Source organism: Panthera pardus, unplaced genomic scaffold (genome assembly GCF_024362965.1).
Source record: "Panthera pardus isolate Hobbes unplaced genomic scaffold, ASM2436296v1 HiC_scaffold_21, whole genome shotgun sequence".
NCBI classification, from domain to species: domain Eukaryota; kingdom Metazoa; phylum Chordata; class Mammalia; order Carnivora; family Felidae; genus Panthera; species Panthera pardus.
In genome coordinates, this window is record NW_026526777.1 from 18,767,261 (window position 1) to 18,789,225 (window position 21,965).

A 21,965-nucleotide genomic window follows, 5' to 3' on the forward strand; every position below is an offset into this window, starting at 1 on the left:
GGAGGAAGTCAAATTTTCACTCTTCACAGACCACATGATACTCTATATGGAAAACCCAAAAGATTCCACCAAAAAACTGCCAGGACTGATCCATGAATTCAGCAAAGTAATAGAATACAAAATCAATGCACAGAAATCAGTTGCATTTCGATGCACCAAGAATGAAGCAACAGAAAGAGAAATCAAGGAATGGATCCCATTTACAATTGCACCAAAACCATAAAATACCTAGGAATAAACCTAACCAAAGAGGTGAAATTTTTATACACTGAAAACTATAGAAAGCTTATGAAAGAAACTGAAGAAGACACAAAGAAATGAAAAAAATATTCTATGCTCATGGATTGGAAGAACAAATATTGCTAAAACATCAATACTATACAAAGTGATCTACAAATTTATGCAATCCTTATCAAAATAACACCAGCATTCTTCACAGAGGTAGAACAAACAATCCTGAAACTTGTATGGAACCAGAAAAGACCCTGAATAGCCAAAGCAGTCCTGGAAAAGAAAAACAAAGCTGGAGGTATCACAATCTCAGACTTTAGCCTGTATTACATAGCTGTAGTCATCAAGACAGTGTGGTCCTGGCACAAAAACAGACACTCAAATCGATGGAATAGAATAGAGAACCCAGAAATGAACCCACAAATGTATGGCCAACTAATCTTTAACAAAGCAGGAAAGAATATCCAATGGAATAAAGACAGTCTCTTCAGCAAATGATGTTGAGAAAACTGGACAGTGACATGCAGAAGAATGAACCTGGACCATTTTCTTATACCGTACACAAAAATAAACTCAAAGTGGATGAAAGACCTAAATGTAAGATAGGAAGCCATCAAAATCCTCAAGGAGAAAGCAGGCAAAACCCTCTTGACCTCGGCCAAAGCAATTTCTTACTCAACATGTCTCTGGAAGCAAGGGAATAAAAAGCAGTAATGAACTATTATTGGGACCTCATCAAGATAAAAAGCTTCTGCACAGTGATGGAAACAATCAGCAAAACTAAAAGGCAACCAACAGAATGGGAGAATATATTTGCAAATGACATATCAAATAAAGGGTCAGTATCCAAAATCTATAAAGAACTTACCAAACTCAACACCCAAAAAACAAATAATCCAATGAAGAAATGGGCAAAAGATATGAATAGACACTTTTCAAAAGAAACATCCAAATGGCTAACAGACACATGAAAAAAATGCTGAACATCACTATCAGGGAAGTACAAATAAAAATTACAATGAGATACCACCTCACACCAGTCAGAATGGCTAACTTTAACAACCCAGGCAACAACATATGCTGGTGATGATGCAGAGAAAGGGGGACTCTTTTGCACTGCTGGTGGGAATGCAAGCTGGTGCAGCCACTCTGGAAGACAGTACAGAGGCTCCTCAAAAAATTAAAGGTAGAACTACCCAATGACCCAGCAATTGCACTACTAGGTATTTATCCAAAGGTTACAGGGATGCTATTTCAAAGGGATGAATGCACCCCAATGTTTATAGCAGCACTACCAACAAAAACCAAAGTATGGAAAGAGCCCAAGCGTCCATCAACAGATGAATGGATAAAGAAGATGTGGTATATACATACAATGGAGTATTCCTCGGCAATCAAAAAGAATGAAATCTTGCCTTTTGCAACAATGTGGATGGAACTAGAGGGTATTACACTAAGCAAGATTTCTCAGAGAAAGACAAATGTCACATTGATTTCACTCATATGTGCAATTTAAAATACAAAACAGATGAACATAGGGAAAGGGAAGCAAACATAATATAAAAACAAGGAGGGAGACAAAACAACAACAACAAAAAAGACTCATAAATAGAACAAACTGAGGATTGTTGGAGGGGTTGTGGGTTGGGGGATCACTAAACGGGCAAGGGCCACTGAGGAAGACACTTGTAGGGATGAGCACTGGGTGTTATATGTAGCAGATGAATCACTGGATTCTATTTCTGAAATCATTATTGTACTATACACTAACTAACTTGGATGTAAATTAAAAAATAAAAATAAATAATAAAAAAATATTTTAAAAAATTAGGATCCAGGGACACCTGGCTGTCTCAGTCAGTAGAGCACGTGACTGTTGCTCTCAGGGGTCGTAAGTTCGAGCTCCATGTTGGGGGTAGAGATTATTTAAGAATATAAAAATAAAAATCAGGATCCAAATAAAACAAACAAAAAAACCAAAATATTTCATGAGGATATATTGTGTGCTTCTAACTATGAGAGTAAATTGATGACAAATATAAGCAAGTCCCTTTTTTTCAAGGAAATACGCAGAAATTACAGATAATAAATAAGGAAACTAATGAATAAAATATCTCACATAAAAATAAATACTATAAAAAAGGTGCCTGAGTGGCTCAGTAGGTTAAGCATCCAAGTCTTGATTTTGGCTCAGGTCATGATCTCATGGTTTGTTTGGGATTCTCTTTCCCTCTCTCTCTCTGTCCCTCTTACACTTGTGCTCTCTCTCAAAATAAATACTAAAACATGAAAAAATAAAATAAATACAATTAAGAATACAAAGTAAGATCATAAAATAGTAGAGACTATTGGTGGACAACTGGGCACTGTTCCTGGAGGTATGGACAGGAAAGCCCTCTCGGGAAAGTAACCTTTAAGCAGAAATACTGACCAGAAACACTTGAAGGTCATTCTCACTGAAAAAAACAACATGATGAGGAAAGAGCAAAGTTGAGGTCTGTGATGAAAGTCAGTGCCAGATCACTCATGTAGTGCATTATAAGCCATAGCAAGACATTTGGATTTTAAGTGGCTAGTTATAGGTTTTAATTGACACAGGGAATTATTTGACCTGATTCAAGTTTTATAAGGATCTGTGTGGAGCATGACCTTAGGAGTATTCTGGGAGAAACATGATGACTTGGTCTAGGGATGTTCAAGTAAAAGTCAGAAAGGTTTGACATGGGATATATTTGAGGGGGAAATACTGGCACGACTTACTGACAGACTGGACTGGGAGGTAAAGGAAAGAAATGACTCATTTTCTAAGATAGGAAAACTGAAGAACTTAAGTGGCCTTTCACACCACCTCCCCATTGGTGTGAATCAGTTTGCCCGTATTTAGTAAACTTACTGGGAACTGACAAGGAAGCAGGAAATCACTGTTTCCATGGCTTTCCTACTCAATTATATTCAGTGCTCTTCATTATAGGAAAAAGTAACATCTATTTCTAAATAAAATGGCTGGACATTATTTAAAGTCCTGCAAGAAATGAAATACATGGAATTCTGGGATACTTTTAAGTTTTAGGAAAATTGTATTTTCCCTATTACATGTTACCTCCCCAAATATCATTTAAGTATATTCAAAATGCTGAATTATACATCACTATGATAAATAAACATATTTAATGATGTTAAAACCACCGTTTTCTTAATTTTTAAACATTTATAAATTGAAGAAGTGACTTTATTAATCTTTACTTCTACATTGTACATCATAATTGACATTTATTGATCAGTCTTTTCATATCATATATCCACCGCAATCAAAAATACTAAAATAGTGCTACAAATATAATTTTAGATCTTTAAGGTTTACTCCAGGGAAATTTTCCTGCTCTCTGCAACCTGAAGTGATGACTTCCACTTTGTGACTGGACTGTTTGTTATTCATTTTTTAAATAAAATTTGTCACATCACCTTGCATTTTAAAGTGTAATAACTAAGACTATATTTAATGCATGTTATTATATTGTAGGCTGCGTTCAGGTAAGAACTAGGTAATAACCATTGGGAACACCATAAAAGGCATTTAGTAATAACTCAGTAAACATATTGAACAAATTAGTGAATGAATTCTAGAATTATTCAAACTGCAGCTATCTGAATTAATCAGCACACATTTACTTGGTTTATACAGTTTTACACACAAGCATACATAGGCGCAAATATTTCAAAGAGTCGTACCTCCCAGAGTAGCAGACAGCAAGAAATGTGTCCCATATTTCTTGATAAGGTTTTCTGTGATTTGCTGCAGGGTAGGTCGGCGTCCCAAAAGTCTTATGTTGCGGAAGAATTCAGGAGCAAGAGGCAGAGGAGAGCCAAGGAAATTTCTCCTCTCGACTGCAAGGTTATTTACTTTCCAGCGGCCAAACTCCCTGAAAAGCAAATTTATTTTTATTCATAAATACACAATCTACCTGAATGTTTTCATTTGAAAAGTTCACTTGGTAGTTTAGCTGGGGTCACCACATTACAATGAGTCTCGCCTGTAATAATGTGTCATGTGCTATGAGTAGGAGAAGCAACATTTATAATTTATGTAACTCGAGTGAATATTCTGAAAACCAAATCACATAAAGGAAAAACAAGTCACGTAAAAGAAACAGCTTTCCCTGATTCGTTTTTTCCCAAGGAAAGACGTACTCATAAAAATGATTTCATTACGCATAGAATATGAATGTAGAGCCATTAAAAAACACTAAGATAATATTTTATTATTTTTGAGGGAAATTGAAAAAAGAGAATGAATTTATTTTCATAACTCTAATGATTCCTTTCTTTATTCACTTTAGCATGGGACCCTGTAAAACACTTCGAGAATATTATGGCGCTGTGGAAGAATTTTAAAAGCATAACCAAAAGAGAAATATTTTTACAATAATTATTGTTTACAACCTATTTTGAAACCTAAATTCAACTTGCTTAGCGATTTCTCTAGATGCAAATGACATTTCAGGTGGATTCGGCCAAATTAGGGAAATGGAAAATATGGTTATAAATGATTTATACATTTAAACAAAGATTTATACATTTATATTGAGTTAAAATCAAACTAATAACACTTCAGAAAAGAACTATGGTGAACTGCATCTCCTGATAACTGTACAGAATTATTCTGAGTTGGTCTGATAAAAATCTCAAATACCTTCCACAGGAAAGAATTCCTTCATCCAGGCTTAATACTACTAGGCGTGTTATTTAACTCAATTACTATTTGGCAGATAAAATATTGAGTAATATTGTATAAAGATGTCCTATATTTACTTATATTTTTCCCCACAAAATGCCTGTAGTGCACCAACAAACAGTGCATGATAAGGATACATCAGTAAAGCAGACCAATACTGTCCATGTCCAAATGGAATTCACATTCTAGAGAAAGTTTGAAAAATAAATAAAACTGGGTCACCTGGGTAGCTCAGTTGGTTAAGGGTCCAACCCTTGATTTAGGCTCAGGTCATGATCTCACAATTTGTGAGTTCAAGCCCTACATTGGGTTCCTCACTGACAGTGTGGAGCCTGCCTGGGATTCTCTCTGTTTCCCTCTCTCTCCCCACCCCTGCTGCTCCTTCTCTAGCTCTCAAAATGAATAAATGTTAAATAAATAAATAAATAAATAAATAAATAAATAAATAAAACGAAGACATTAAATTAAATTTTAAACACATGTCAGAGGACTTTAAGTGCTGAGAGCTACCAGAGACAGCCTGCTGTGATGAGCCATCTGGCTGTGGACAGTGAAGCCCCATTTTATTTTAAGTGACCAGGATGGCAACTTTTGGAGAGGTGATATTTAATATTTAGGCAGTCCCTGAGGGGAAAAAACAAAAAGGTTGCTAGAGGCAGGGAAGTGGGGAAGAGATTTACACAGAATAAAGAAGAGTAAATACTTGCAGAACAAAGAGGCATCTCTCTGACAGTCTCTAATTATGAATATTTTGCTTGTGTGACACACATTTGTCAGCCCAACAATCCACCCAGTCTTTTGGAGATTAATTAGAAGATAAGATTCACTAAGGAATCTAGGGAAGACTCGGCCTTAGAATAAGTCAATTTAGTGTTTCTTTCCTTCAGAAACTCTTGCTGTCTCCTCTATAAGTCAGCTGATCTAAATAGTTTTGTTCTACCGGTGGTTCTCAAATTTTAGCACCTAGTAGAGTCACATAGAAACTCTACCCCAGAATTTTCTGATCCATTAGGACTGAAGTGGGATCCAGAGTTTGCATTAACAGACAACACTAATGCCGCTACATTGAAGAAAACTATTAGATAATTTAGTATATTGTCTCCAAAATTTTCTCAGTGTTCTGTTTTCAGTAAATACAGGATTTTTAGTGACACTATGCTGGATTTATTAGTTCATGTTTCCTCAGAAGAGAGTAAGAATGTCTTTTTTTCCCCAAACCTGGGTTGATATTAACAATTTTTATGTCTTTTCTTTTTATAAAAAATTACCTAAATTGTACCTGTGTATTATATATACACATATGTATATATAATATTATATATAATACATATATAATATAAGTGTATATTCAAAATGGTGAAGAAGAGCATTTAAAATAAAATATTTAAGTTTTGGGGCAACTGGTGGCTCAATTGGTTAAACGTCTGACTCTTGATTTCAGCTCAGGTCATGATCTCAGGGTTCCTGAAATCAAGTCCCCATTGGGCTCTGCGCTGATAGTGGGGACCCTGCTTGAGATTTTCTCTCTTCCTCTCTCTCTCTGCCCTCCCAACTCATTCCCTCTCTCTCCCTTTCTCTCTCTCTCTCTAAATAGATAAATAAATTTAAAAGAATTAAAAATAAAATATTTACATTTTAATATTTTGTGACATATCTCAAACTATATAATCATATAATACTTCTAAGAAGTAATTTATTAAACCAAGATGTAAATAATAGTTGTTCAGTTCCAAACTTTATAGACTTACCCTTGAACATTTATTTTTTTTTTATTTGCTGAAAAAACGTTATGATCTTGTCAAGAGAGTGACATGAACCTAGAATTTTGGCATATCTTTTTCAATGGTTTAAAGTGATAAATTTATAAACTCATATGCATGCATTCATAGACCAATATGTGAGCTGCTAAGTGAATTAATTGGACTTTAAATAACCAAGAAGATTGATTCAATTGTGGTATTTTACATACCATATACACTCTTTTTAAATCATTGAGTATTTCAGGCTAGATGACTATGCGTAAATACATATTTGAAGAGCACAATTCTAGTCTTTCTTATCTTTAGCAGCTAATGAGTATTCAGATCAAATCCCATGATCTATTCTGACTTGATTTACTACTTTCTCCTGTTTCTTCCTATTAAATTTGACCCAAAAACCCCAAATAAAAAAAGCAAATAAATAAATAAATAAATAAATAAATAAATAAATAAATAAAACATGAAAGATCTAAAACAAACATGTCATTTCCTGAAATCAATTTCTAGCACCAAATAAATAAAAAAAGTATTAATTGTTCACTATTGTTGTTATTACCAGAAATCTTGCTAGGCTTGTAGATGAATGTAAGAAAAACTGTTACCTTAAAGGCTCAAAGATTATATTATTAAGCAAGATAAAATGGACATGAATATTCTAACATTTCAGATGGACAAAACACTTTGCCGTCCCTTCTGATTATTCTGCCACGCAACCACCAAAAGTAAAGGACAGATTCTTTGAAGGTATCACCCAATGAAGACTAATACTAATGCAAATTAAACAACCCACTAACTAATTTAATTAATTAATTAAAAAAAAATTATTGTTAGTAATTACAGCAAATTCTTATCTCAAGAGCTCCATCTAAAACCTTTTTTCTACTTTTTCTTTTATATTTTATATACAGATGAAGTAATGCATTATACTTTCATTATGTATATCCGAAAGTGTAATTGTGTGTGTGTGTAAAAAACACAAATATTGATTTGGGCTATGAGATCTCTCATTTCCACTCTCCATATTATCGGTTTGTATTGTAATGACACACGATCACTTTTACAATCTCTACAAATTTTTTGTGAAAACTCAGATGGAAAGTACTGAAATAATCCTGAGAAGTGCTGATAACAGCACTTTAAGTACAGGAAGTCCTCTCTGGACAGTGAAGTACCACACTGTGAGTAGTGAACGCTAGATATGAATACAAATACTCAGCGTCTCTTCATCCTGGCCACAGGATAGGATTGCAGTTACTGGTGTCCTTTAAAATCAGTGTGGCCATGTGACTTGCTTTCACTGACAAAGTGTGCCCTGTATGGTTATGCTGGCCCATCAGCCAGGGGCCCTAATGAACAATGAAGATTCAAATCCCCATCCCCCAACCCCAGCCTTGCAGCTTGTTGGGATGAACAAGTGCATGAACTAAAAAGAAATTTTGTCATGAAAAGCTATCAAGATTATGGGGTTATTAGTTGGTTCGTTTTCTTGCTTTCTAGTAATGTAATCTAGTACATAATAAGTAATGCAGAGTGTTTTGACTTTGGGGTAACTTGAGAAGGCAATAAGGAAGTAACGGTTGTATATAAATTGGAAACTTATGGGTGCAGTTTTTTTCATCCTGAAGATACAATTCACCTCAGTTGCAACTAGACTATGCATTCATTAAATTTTGGAAAAACAAAGCAATGGAATGCTGAATTGATAATGTGCTGTCGGGTATGATTTTCATAATGAGAACATTTTACCTAAAGGATCCAAGGATTCCATCCAGATTCATTATGTTTGTATTAAATAAGAACATTTTGGCATCTAAGTGAATGTTCCATTCTACCTGAAGCCTTCACAGTACATAAATATCTTCTCATCATAACCTTTGGAAGCCTTTAAATAAAAGAGGCACAATCATTAGAGTTTAATGTAACTCAGCCCTTTTAGAAGCAGCACTATTTTGTGGAACACACAAATGGGCTATAAACAGTTCAGCCAGAACATTACTTTGAAAATGCTTTTGTTGGCTCTAAGAAGCCTCTATTAGTTGATTAGAGTTGTATGTTTGCCTGCTAAAAAGTCTGACTTGCAGGCATCTATTATTATGTATGTCTATGTAATGTTTACTTTTCTACATTTATTATAACTTCATCTGTGCCCATCTCATGTAAAAGGTTGGAAAACAAGAATGACATCAACGCATTCCATTTAAATAATGATTACATCATTGCCATATTGCCATTGACCTTTCTTATTAGTATTTAAATTCTATGTGAATACATTAAAGTACTTAGTGTATTTAAAATATATTAACTACTGTAATTTCTTTCAAATTACACATGTATATCCAGTTCCTGAAAAATATAGACTCTGTCACTGTTCAGTACCAAAGGAAGAGCAGCATTAAAAAAAAACTGACCAAATCAGATGATGCAGTTGCTGAAAAAATCCTTAACTGCTAATGTACACTAAATAAAGTTGTTTATCTATGCCTTAAAAGGCTATCATTATATCACTTGTCACAATACTACATTTGTTGGCTTATAAGTTTAATTCCATAATTTTAATTAAATTTGCATACACAACAGAATAGTAAAACAAAATGTATTTCCCAAACACTAATATACACCAAACAAATTCACCATAAGAATCGTAAATTGACTTGCTGATCTTCAGTAGCAATAACCTTATTACATCTGTAAAATCATACTGGTCTTTAAAAATGCCACTAACAATCAATACTAGTTCCTCATACTTTTATTATGTGTAACTGTTACATATAGGAAAGGTTATTTGGATGTGCTTTCCTTAAAGCTTTCACATCCCACAGATGATGCTGTTTTCCATTTGGCCAGTAAAAGGGAAATGTTCTAACAGCCCGGATGACTAGCTCTGAAGCTAGTGTTTTTAAAACAGCTGAATGCTAAACAGTTGGCAGGATAGTGATTCCACTTTCTTTTGCCCTCCTGCCCCTTGATATAAAACTTTTAAAAAAAAATAACAGTAGTGGAGGTTTTTTTTTTTAATATTTATTTGTTTTTGACAGAGAGAGACAGAGCATAAGCAGGGGAGGGGCAGAGAGAGAGGGAGACACAGAATTCAAAGCAGGCTCCAGGCTCTGAGCTGCAAGCTGTCAGCCCAGAGCCTGACACAGGGCTTAAACTCACAGACTGCAAGATCATGACCTGAGCCTAAGTCAGATGCTCAGCTGACTGAGCCACCCAGGCACCCCAGTAGTGGAGTTTTTAAAGCTTGAGAGATACTTTTGGGTGAGGCTAGGAATTTGGTACCATGAATCTAGGCAAATAAAATACTGAAATAAAAAACCCGATGAAAAATAGGACTTATGTAAAATGTGTACATGCAGAATTTTTGAGAAGCACCATTAAGGACTGTAGTATTTTGCAAGAACTGCCAACACATAGTAGATTAAAGAAGACAAATTACCATGATTGCAACAAAATATCATCCCCAGTCCAGAAAGCAACAAGAATTGTAGCTGTAGCCTCTTTATATCATTGAATTACATAAAGTGGAGGTGGGGGTTACTGAGAATCTTTTAAAGAATGATTTGTGGCTAGTAATGTATATTTCTGATTATTTAAAAAAATGTTAAATTTTCAGAGCTATGAAATGACTTAAAATTAATTTTACCTTACCTAGCTTTAAGTTACTTTCTGTAATTTAATAGATAAGGTTCTATCCAAATTTTAAGAGACACCACATAATTCAATTACTGTAGTCAATTTCATTATACCAAAAGGAAACTTATTTAATAGAAATATAAGGGTACTACATGTTTGTGCCTACACAGATATATACATAATAGAGAAATTTGTTATTTACATCTAAATTAAGCCACTCCTTTGAAGAGATGTTAGCAAAAGTATTGATGTAAAATATATACACATATGCTGTCAATGAATGATCTCTAAGTTGAAGAGAAGGAATTAAGTAACAGACAAAAGCTTTTCTTTCTAAATTTTGGAACTACAATTTAACTTCTGTTACAATTTAACAAAATTTTCCATCAATCACATTGATATAATATACTGATTTGGTAATTATTAAACAGTGTAGGTAAGCCAAGAGAGAGATACAACTGAGCTAAAATAAAATACTCTGAATCTCTCTGAAAAAAAGAAACAAATATGAATGTCCTTTTTTTATATTTGTAATTCAAAGGGTATTTGTGTTGGTTAATTAGTAAAAATATCTGCATTTCACACAATAATTTGAGTACTTTAGGGAGGCAATATTAGTTTTCAAAAAAAAAAAAAAATAGAAGTCAGAAAGCTAAAGTTTCAAGTCCCACCAGCATCAATTCAATTCATAGAATTCAAAGCCCTGTGAATTTTGGCAAGTTCTTAAAACCTCACTGATGTCATTTCATTTAGGAACGTATGTCTAATAGTACTAACTCTGTAGAGATTTAAAGAAGAAAATGGGTAACACTTTTTAATTTTTTTTTAAATTTTATCTAAAACCAAGTTAGTGAACATGTAGTGTAATAACGATTTCAGGAGTAGAATGTAGTCATTCATCACTTACATATAATACCCAATGCTCACGGCAACATGAACACCCATTTAGCCCATCCCCCTGTTCAACACACCTCCAGCAGCCCTCAGTTTGTTCTTTGTATTTATGAGTCTCTTATGATTTGCCTCCCTCTCTCTTTAAAATGGTGCAGGGGACACTGTTTATCTCTTAGCAAATTTTGGACATGTATGCTTGTGGAGTCATGATTTTTTGTTCCAAGATGTTAATTCTTTAAATATATATAAACATTGGTCAAGGTAATAAGCCTTAGTAGAATTAAAGAGTAAAATTAACAAAATAATTTATAAATAAAACCATACTCCAAGTATCTACAAATTGTTCTTCTTTGTCCGGGAGCAGACTAATAAGTTAAATGCTCAGGAAGAAGGTTATTGCCAAAAGAATAGCTATTTGCTAATGAAAAATTAATCTGCTTGGTGAAAATGTCTTTGAACATTTAAGTAATAACTTCATTAAAATTTCTTGATGGTCATCCTTTTCCTACCTTAAATATTGGAGCAAACACTCATAAATCATGATTTATGACAAGTAACTAACCAATTAAATATTTGAACTTGAAATAAACTATAAATTCATATGTTGCTTCATTTTGAGTAACTTAAGGTTAAAACATAAGATGAAGTATTATTCTCTTTTAGAGTAATTACAATTTTTAGAGACAGTGAATACAAAGTTAATTTTGAATGAAATCTTTCCATATAAAAATTAGTTTTAAATAGTAACTCAATTTAATAGAATATTTATTTTTCTTTAAATAAGTTTTAAAATGTACTTTAAAAAACTCTTCTTAAAATAGTATGTTTTTCCCACATAATTAAGGGAAATAAACTTGCTATTAATTTTACGTCTTTTGCATCAAAATGTGGAAGAGAGACCAGATATGATCTTTTATGAAAAACTTTCAGGAAAAAAAAAAGTGTATACTCTTAAATTTACAAAGTATAAATGATTATTCCTCAAATTATAACCTTTCAGCCTGATTCAGGCTTGAGTTGTCAAAATATCATTTTACACCCAAAAAGCTTGTGAAACATAAACTGGTAATGTCACCTTTCTCTAGACATTACCCTCAGAATTTATGGATTACAATGTGAAATTTAGTATTTAACAGGCACTTGGCTCTTCCTGTCTTCTATGCTTGGAATTTATGTAAAATAAATGTATTAAATATCACCCACTATATACAAACTTCAAAGACACCAATATCACATGGAGAAACTGTAGTCTTACCACACCAAGCCAGTCCCCAAACAATTGTTACATATACTCATAACTGAGTGTTCTTTTCCTTCCTAGTAGTTAATAATTTGTGTGGTTGCTTGATTAGTATCTGCCTCTTCCATTATACAATAGGCTCAACACAGACATGTATTATGCTTTCTTTTTATGGCCATATATCTTTTTTTTTTTTTTTGAGTTTATTGATTTATTTATTTTGAGAGGGACAGACAGCATGTGTGGGGGAGGGGCAGAGAGAGAGAGGGAGAGAGAGAAAATCCCAAGCAAACTCCGAGATGCCAGTGCAGAGCCCAACGTGGGGCTCAAACTCACGAAACTGGGAAATCATGACCTGAGCTGAAGTGGATGCTTAACCACTGAGTCACCCAGGCGACCCATACATTCACCTTTTTGCATGTGCATGTCTAGTCATTCCAGCACCATCTGTTGGAAAGACTATTTTTTGCTTTATTGTATTGCCTTTGCTTCTTTGTCTCTGCTTGGGTTTCAACATCCCTAGACAGTCCACCCTCTTCTCTACAACTTTCAAAGTCTTCTTAGATTTGTTTTATATGTAATAACCAGGTTTTTTAGTTGTACTGAGTAGGAGAAATCAAGAAAGCTACATTTAATTTATTTCCTTGGAAGTACAAGTTGCTCTAACAATGCTAATATTTTTAAATTACTTTCATTTACTTAATAATGGATAGTAAATATGTAATTGCATTTTGAAGCGCAAAACACTGCTAAGAGGTTAGTAATCCCACTAAATTATTAGAAGGAGTTACTAAAGTTAATACAGGTGACTTGAAAAACGTTGAGTCAAAAATCCTTTCTACCAATTTCATATATCTTTCTGAAGATATGTAGAAAAAATAAAGAGAAAATTATATATGACATTGAAAATTCTTTTAGAGCTTTTGGAAAGTATAAAAGAGGCTGGTGAAGAAATAAAGTCAGGTGGAGAAACCATCCTTTTGTAATTACATAGGAAATTTAATTTAGTGAAAGTATAATTAATCTTGAAGGAGATTTCTGTGTTCATTTAAGGGTAGGATTTTTGTAAGTATTTATTGAAAGGCCATGTGACTATAGAAAATGCTATTTGTCCAGATTAAAAATGGAGCACAAAACCAGACACTTTCCAAAAAAATCTGTATTTAATTACATATAATATAGGTATAGATATATTGATATTGAACTCCATCTTTCTCCATTACACTTAGAGAAATGATTTGTAAATCTATACATTTTCCTGTAAATATATTTCTGTATTGAAAGTGTTTTTGGTGATATACGTGTATAAGCAGAAGTGTTTTTTTTTTTTATGACGAAAAGTTGTGGCAGAGATTGTCAAACTCGCTTTATAAAAGAAACAAATATCACATTGTAAGTTTAAAAAAATGAAGTCTGTGACAAAAACACAAACCGAAACCAATTACAACAGCAACATCAAAATTTTGTATATATTATGACATGGCTTAGTTACTTACTCCTCACATTTTAACTATTCTTCATGTGTCTCATAGATTAGACTTGCTCCTGTTGGTTGCTCAGGCCATAAATATGAAAAATAGGCAAGAATCACAGGGCCATAGTGTTCCTCTAAATAAGAATATTTTTTAATAGTTATATGTTGTGTGTCTTCAAATATAACACAAATATTTTCTCAGAATGCAGAGGATATTTAGCTCCTATCTGCTGAATATTATTGTGCTTAATAAAACACAAAATTAATGATGACCATAAAATATATTTGAATGTATAGACTTAGAACAGTGTTCTTTACTGAATCAACTTGAAATACCTACAAATTTAAATTTTAACTTTTAAAATTAATAAATTAAAAACACTTAAAATCAAAATGGTGTGGGAAAATTCTGAGGCCTTATTTTTTCGTGGAGGCCATAATGATAACTATTAATTAGATAACATTTTAATTTTCCAAGTTTGAGCATTAGCAGCAAATGGAAATCATATTTTTGTTAAATTTAATAGGAAGATCATGGCAAGGAGATCCCCAAAGAATAATTAAAAATAAATCTTGTAGAAACATTAACATTTTGGTGTCTCTGTAAACATAAGTTAAGTGGTATAATGATCATTCTGATGATAATTGAACTACAATATTTAAAGGAAAGAAATATTTCAGATGGGATTAGGGTAGCTGTTAAGTTGAAGGTGACCATGCTTTTTATAAAGCTGATACATTGTAATTAGAAGTCTACAACTGAGTAACACAGATAAAATAGTCAATAAATGTTGAGAAGGGAGAGATAAGAAAATATAAGGTAAGTGTCATGAAATCAGGCTACAATGTTATGGAATTGCTACACTGATGACACTGAAACGAAATGAGCTTTTACGACCCAAAGTCAGCCATTTATTTCATTTATTCGGGTTAGACTAAGATGGCAATTAAGCAAGTATTCTAGCAAGTGGTCTTTACTCATTCTGGTTTGAGCTTGAGTAACTATTTTATAAATTAGGTATCAGGACTTTTCTGAAAGAACTCGGTCAATTAAAAGTTAGTAAAGCCAGAAGTCCAGATGGCACTGAATCCACGCAACTAAAATTAACTACCCTGGATTTGGCTCATTCTCATTATTCAATTATTCATGTGATATACATGAAAATCTGGCAAATTGGAAAATTGCCGGTAATTTGCCCCGTCAATGGAAGATGACTCATTTCTCCTAATTACAGACGTAGACACAATAAGTATCTTCTCTTTTCCCTTAGGTATTTTAAAAGGGACTGACTCTATAAAAAATTATCAATCAAAAGAAAATCACGGGTAATTTATTTCTCTCCACAAGTTAGTAACTCAAGTAACCATTCATAACAAAAGTTACAAGCAGTCATCTTATAGAGAAGTAACAATCTGTATTAAATAAACTTCTAAATAAACTTAAAAAATATTAATTAAATAAAGTTCTAAAAATAAAAACTTGCAAAGAAGAATTATATACTCATATGTTTCTGCACTAAATTGTTTTATGCCCTTGAATACATTACTTATCACTTAGATTTTTAATTTTTTACACTACAAAATTAAGTGCATGGGCTTTCAAAATTCAAGTGTCTTTTTTCTAGATTTCTGATTTCCCACTTGAAATGTATGTAATTATGTAGAGGAAAATGTTCACACTTAAACTTCTCAAGATTAAGCATATCTCTAAACAGCTAGTATGTGATTCACATTATTTTACATTGACCTACATTAATTCTTCTATATCTATACCTATGCCATTGTATCATATGTATATACTTTAGTGATAAAATGTTGCTCATTTGCTTGTTTCTTTTTCTTTGCTTTTTTTTTTTTTGGCAATAATCTACTGATAATATGTGAAAGCAAAAATAACTACAATCAACCATAACTTGTTTATATATTTCCTCTCTGAAGAATCACAATCACCCTGTAAGGCATGTATAATTATTTTCACTACTTTATAAATGATGGAAATAAGACAAAGTCAAGTTGAAGCACTTGTCCTATCTGTAACAGTTTATAAGCCAGCATTACCCAGTAGAAATATTTTGTGAGCCACAAATGCTATTGATGGCATCTGAGCAGGAGGCTGACATAATCATTGAGAAGTGAAAAGAAGGCTGAGGTGTTGAGGCTGGGAGTATCTGAATTTACATAAGCCATTCTGGAGGCCACTGGAACACTCTGGTTCCGAGAAAAGTCCAGTCAACAATCAGAATGACAAGAATGAAAAGAAAATAAGGAATTTGATAAAACACAAAAAGATACGATTTTGGCACTTATTAGTAATATTAACATAGTGAAAAACAATATTACCTCTTAAAGGTAATAAAATTCTTTTTGGATTAAAGCCACAGATGGGAAGGGGGCAACTGGGAGGCTTGGTCAGTTAAGTGACCGACTCTTGACTTCAGTTCAGATCTTGATCAGGTTATGATCTCACTATTCCTGAAATCAAGCCCCACATTGGGCTATGCAACAGCATGGATTGGGATTCTCTCCTTTTCTCTCTGCCCCTGCCCCACTTGTGTGCATGCTCTCTCTCTCTGTCTCTCTCAAAATAAATAAATAAACATTAAAAACAAAAAGGCAAAGTTGAGGATAGAGGAAGGTATATTATTTTAGAAAAAATGGTCATGACCTTGGTCTAATGGAACAAGTTTGCAGCACAGCGAATTGGTGAATTGTTTTTATTTTTTGTGCTAGAGCTCACTTATTTTCTCACAGATAATCAACATTCATAGTACGACAGTTACGGTTATAGGTAGACACAAGAATGAGACAAAGGAACCAGGTCAGGATAAATGGTTTTTCTAAATGTTGCATTTCAAAGGCAGATGGGGTAATTCCTATGCATAAAATTTATTAAAAAATTTAGGCTATTTAAATAGCAGATAATATTATAAAATAATATATTACCTTTATATTTATGATTGTTCAAATTTTATAAGCTTGCTTAAGAGTAAAAATTACAGTTGACAGTACTAATTTCCTAAACCATAAATCATTTTCATAGAAATTGTATGGTATTGAGGAGCATGGATTCTTTGAATCCTAGAGTGTCTATTGGGTACAGATCACTCTGTGTATTATATAGCACATTTTTTCATTTTACAGACTTGGAAACCAATCCCTGATTAAGCTAGGCTAAATGACATTTTGAGGTTGCTAAACTCAAAGAGTAATAGTTAAGAATAAGAATTAATAATTAAAACCTAATTTTGTATTAAAAGTTTTAGTTTCTTATTTGTTTACTCACACTTTGATGAACTGAACTTTCTATTAAAAGCATCTTATAGGAGTGCTGATTCATAGGGGCACATGTACCCCAAAGTTTATAGCAGTGCTTTCAACAATAGCCAAATTTTGGAAAGAGCCTAAATGTCCATCAACTGATGCATGGATAAAGAAGATTTGGTTTATATATACAATGGAAAACTACTTGGCAATGAGAAAGAATGAAATCATGCCATTAGTAGCAACTTGGCTGGAATTAGAGGATATTATGCTAAGTGAAATAAGTCGGTCAGAGAAAGACAGATATCATATGTTTTCACTCATATGTGGAACTTGAGAAACTTAACAGAAGACCATAGGGGAAGGGAAGGGGGAAAAATAGTTACAAACAGAAAGGGAGGGAAGCAAATCACAAGAGACTCTTAAATGAAGAGAACACACTGAGGGTTGATGGGGGACGCAGGGGAGAGGGGATAATGGGTGATGGGTATTGAGGAGGGCACTTGTTGGGATAAGCACTGGAGGCTGTATGTAAGTGATGAATCACGGGAATCTACCCCCGAAACCAAGAATGTATTGTACACACTGTATGTTTGCCAATTTGGCAATAAATTACATTAAAAAAGTAAAAAATAAATAAAACTAAATAAAAGCATCTTTAAATAGTCCCTAAAAGTGAGAATAATACTATTAGTAAAATCTAGGAGGAGAAATATGAGTTATTTCAAAGAAAATGTTTTTCAGATAGTATAAATTTTACTCATCAATAATGCTAAGCATAGCTCACTCCTAAAGATGAAAAAAAAAAAACCCTCAGTATTTGGAAATAGCTTCCCTCCTTCTCCTTGCATCTGTGCTTTGAAATAGTAACAAAAAGAAAATTAAAAATAATGAAGAAAGTTTCCATTTGTGGTAGGTGGTAGATTGTCTCTAACTTGAATATAATTAAATATGCTAGATTAAAATATTTTAAAATGTGTTGAACTAGCAAGAAAATTATGATTGTTCAAGAGCAAAAATCTGAAAAAGCAAAAACATAGGAATGTATGAAAACAAATAAGGAAGTATTTAGAACTTGACAATGCTGTGCATTAGTAACTGTTAGATATAGTTGAGTAGTTATAAGGATGAAAATTATCTCAAATTCTTACATTGGAAATTCAAAAAAGAATGAAAATTAGATATACACTTGTAAGCAAAATAAGTAAGTAAATAAATAACAAATCAAAAGCAAGAAAGAGGAAAGGGGACAAAATAGAGAAGAAAGCAATAACAGAGAAAAATACAATCAATAATGACAGTAATCAGTTCTTTGACATAGGCAACAAATGTAAAAATAGCTAAACTGAACTACACCAAAATGCAAGATTTTGTCTGTCAAAGGGCACGATCATCAGAGTGAAAAAACAATTTATAAAATGGGAGACAATTATCATGTATCTAATAAGTAGTTAATATCCAGCATAATAAAGAACTCCCGTAGGTCAACATTAAAATGGGCAAGGGAATTGAACAGACATTCATCCTTGGAAGGTATACGAATGGCCAACAAACATATAAAAAGGTATCTATCATCACTAATAAAGTCAAAACTACAATGAAATATCACCTCATCTCCATGGTGATGCCACAAGGTGGTGGCTTCTCAGAAAATTGAAACTAGAATTACAACATGATACAGCAATTCTACTTTTGGGTATGCACACAAAAGAATTAAAAGCACGATCTGAAAGAAATACACGTACACTCAGGTTTACAGCAACATTAGTCACAATAGCTAAAAGGTGGAACTAACCCAACTGCCCATAGACAGATGACTGGAAAGCAAAATGTGGCATAAACATACAATGGAACATTAATTAGCCTTAAAATGGAAGGGAATTCTAAAACATGCTACAACATGAATAAATGTTGACATTATGCGAGGTGCAATAAGCCAGTCATACACACACACACACGCACACACACACACACACACACACACACACACACACACACACTATATCATTCTTATTTGAGATCCCTAAAGTAGTGAAATTCATAGAGATAGAAAACAAAATGGTATTTCCTAGGGGCTGAGGAGAGGGGGCAATGGCAAGTTATTGTTTAATGCATACAAAGTTTCAGTTTTACAAGGTGATGGATGATGGAGATGGATGGTGGTGATGGATACACAAAAATGCGAATGTATTTAATTTAATACCACTGAACTGTACATTTAAAAAAGGTCAAGAAGGTAAATTTTATATTATGTATATTTTACAACTATTTTATGTATTTTTAATTTTATTTTTTAAAGGTTTATTTATTTTGAGAAAGAGAACACAAATGGGGAAGGGCAGAGAGAGAAAGGTGGACGGAAGATAGGAAGCGGGCTCTGTGCTGATAGCAGTGAGCTCCGTGAGGGGCTCAAACTCAGGAGCCCTGAGATCATGACCTGAGTTAAAATTTAATGCTCAACCGACTGAGCTACCCAGGTTCCCCTACAACTATTTTAAACACTCATTTTTTTTAAGTATGGTCCAGATGCATATCTTCAGAGAAGTGTTATCAATTTTTCTTAGAGTTACAACAAAAAATAATTTGGGAAGAACGTTTCAAATGACTGGTATGGCTGGTATTAAACTCACTGTTTAAGGTTTTTATTGTACAAATCTTATTCTAATAGGATAATATAAATGGGGTAAGAAAATTTTGTTGCTTAAAATGAGATCTTGTTGCCAATGAATCATTTGAAGGATATCTATTTTCATTTTCCAGTTTTTAAATAATTCTTAGATTACTTCTTTTTTTTAACTTTATTCATTTTTAAGAGACAGGGAGAGAGAGGGAGACACAGAATCTGAAGCAGGCTTCAGGCTCTGACATGTCAGTGCAGACCTTGATGTGGGGCTCCAACCTATGAACCATAAGATCATGACCTGAGCCAAAATCAGACACTTAACTGAGCCACCCCAGCTCCCATTAGATTACTTCTATACAAGTAACAGGGTTTTTTATTCTCTTTATAATCTGTTAACCTGAAAATACGACTGTTAGTTAATCCTACTTATGTATATAAAATTTAAATCTCAAAACAAATATTCAGAATGAAAATGAGATACACATCCTAAATTAATCTAATGCATTTTATTTTAATGTTCTAGTGTAGCGATTGTGAAACTTTACCCAGTTTTATGGAAGTCCTTCCAGGTTTGCAGCTAGAAAGACATTGAGTACTCAATGGAACCAATCTCTAGTTGTCTGTATATCCCCCCTTATTTGTTGCTTTTGTTTTTAGTATATTGGGACCGGGACTCACCTTTTTTGTTTGTTTCTTTTTTAAGAAAACTGCTGTTCTGACTGAACTGGTTCCCTATTTAAATTAACCCCGAGAAAAAGTCCATAATAAAAAAGGTTATAAGGAAGAGGATGATATAATGAATGCAAAGCATTTGTAGTTGGTTGTACAGGAAATTTTTTATTGTCTTTTGACTTTTGGAGCACTGACAAAAACTCTGATAGTTCATATTCATGTTTATAACGCATACAGGCTGAGAACATTAATTTGTGATCAAGATAGTAATTCAAGGGCTAGTCAACCAAAATGAATTTAAAGCACATTATGTGTTTTCAATGCTAATATATTTTTATATGACTAAAAATACTTATAATATCATTCTAACATGCTTTATCAACCAAAATTCCTTTTTGGAAGAAACATGATAGCATATGTAAACTGCCTAGTACAGAGCCTGGCATTTAATTATATACTAATGATCTCCTCTAAATGCCGAAATTATCTGTTACAGACAATTTAAAGCAATATCATAAGCTTGTTCTATGTAATCATTACAACTTTCTCCCTTTGTTACTGTTTCTTCAGCCTTCTTTCCATCCCAAGCCTCTCTAACTCATTAATTGTATAATCATAGAACAACCTTCTGTGAAAATATATAAAGCCTCTACCTTCTCCCCCAAGATTCCCCATTGCTCATCTTCTCTCAAAATTAACATTACTTACCCTATACTTTTTCCCTCTCCAGTCATTCAAAATGCACAATGTGAGAATACATTAAATTAATAGATTAACTTATTTTGCACTACCAAATGGCAATTTAAGTTTGAACACAAACAACATAATTGAAGTCAATAAACACTAAATAAATGCTGGCCAATGTATATTAATTCCTTAACCTTGGTGGAGTATTCCATATTCTATAGCAGAGATAGGGAACTTGCCATTCTTCATTTCCCTTACATCTTTTTATTCACCTAGTAAATGTTTTCAAGGCCAGAGCCTGATCTAAAACCCTTATATCTTTACTTCAAAACCCAAACTTTTTTTTAAGTATATATTTCCTTTAATACATTTGCATTCACAACATGGCATAGAAGTTGGTCATACCACCTTAGCTTTTGGTGACAGATTTTTACTTCTAGCATAGGGTTTCCATTTTATACAAGCAAATAAGAAAATATCATTTTGAATGGGTTGATTATTACCTCAACCAGAACTAGAGGCATCAGATAATAGCATCTGTACCAGCAATGTAGTATCTTTTAAAATCACCTCTACTTATTCGAATGCAGTATTTTCTGAAAGATTCCACACATTTTAATATTTACCCATGGACACAACCAGGCATTTCCTTTTATCCTGTACTTTCTTTCTTCTTCGTTCTAGGCTGGAAACAGAATCCTAGTGAGTTTCCACAAACTAAAATCAGTGAGTGCCAAGTCTCACATATCATGAATCTT

At 33.2% G+C, this 21,965-nt stretch overlaps 1 protein-coding gene across 3 annotated transcripts in view; it reads right to left on the minus strand.

Annotated features, from left to right (window-relative positions):
- The window catches only part of BRINP3 (BMP/retinoic acid inducible neural specific 3), a 415,072-nt gene that overhangs the window by 213,599 nt on the left and 179,508 nt on the right, over window positions 1-21,965 (minus strand). For all 3 annotated transcript variants that reach the window (XM_019465615.2, XM_019465616.2, XM_019465617.2), the window contains exon 3: window positions 3,961-4,151. In XM_019465615.2, the coding sequence (XP_019321160.1) occupies window positions 3,961-4,151 (191 nt within the window). The remainder of the gene's footprint in view (window positions 1-3,960; window positions 4,152-21,965) is intronic.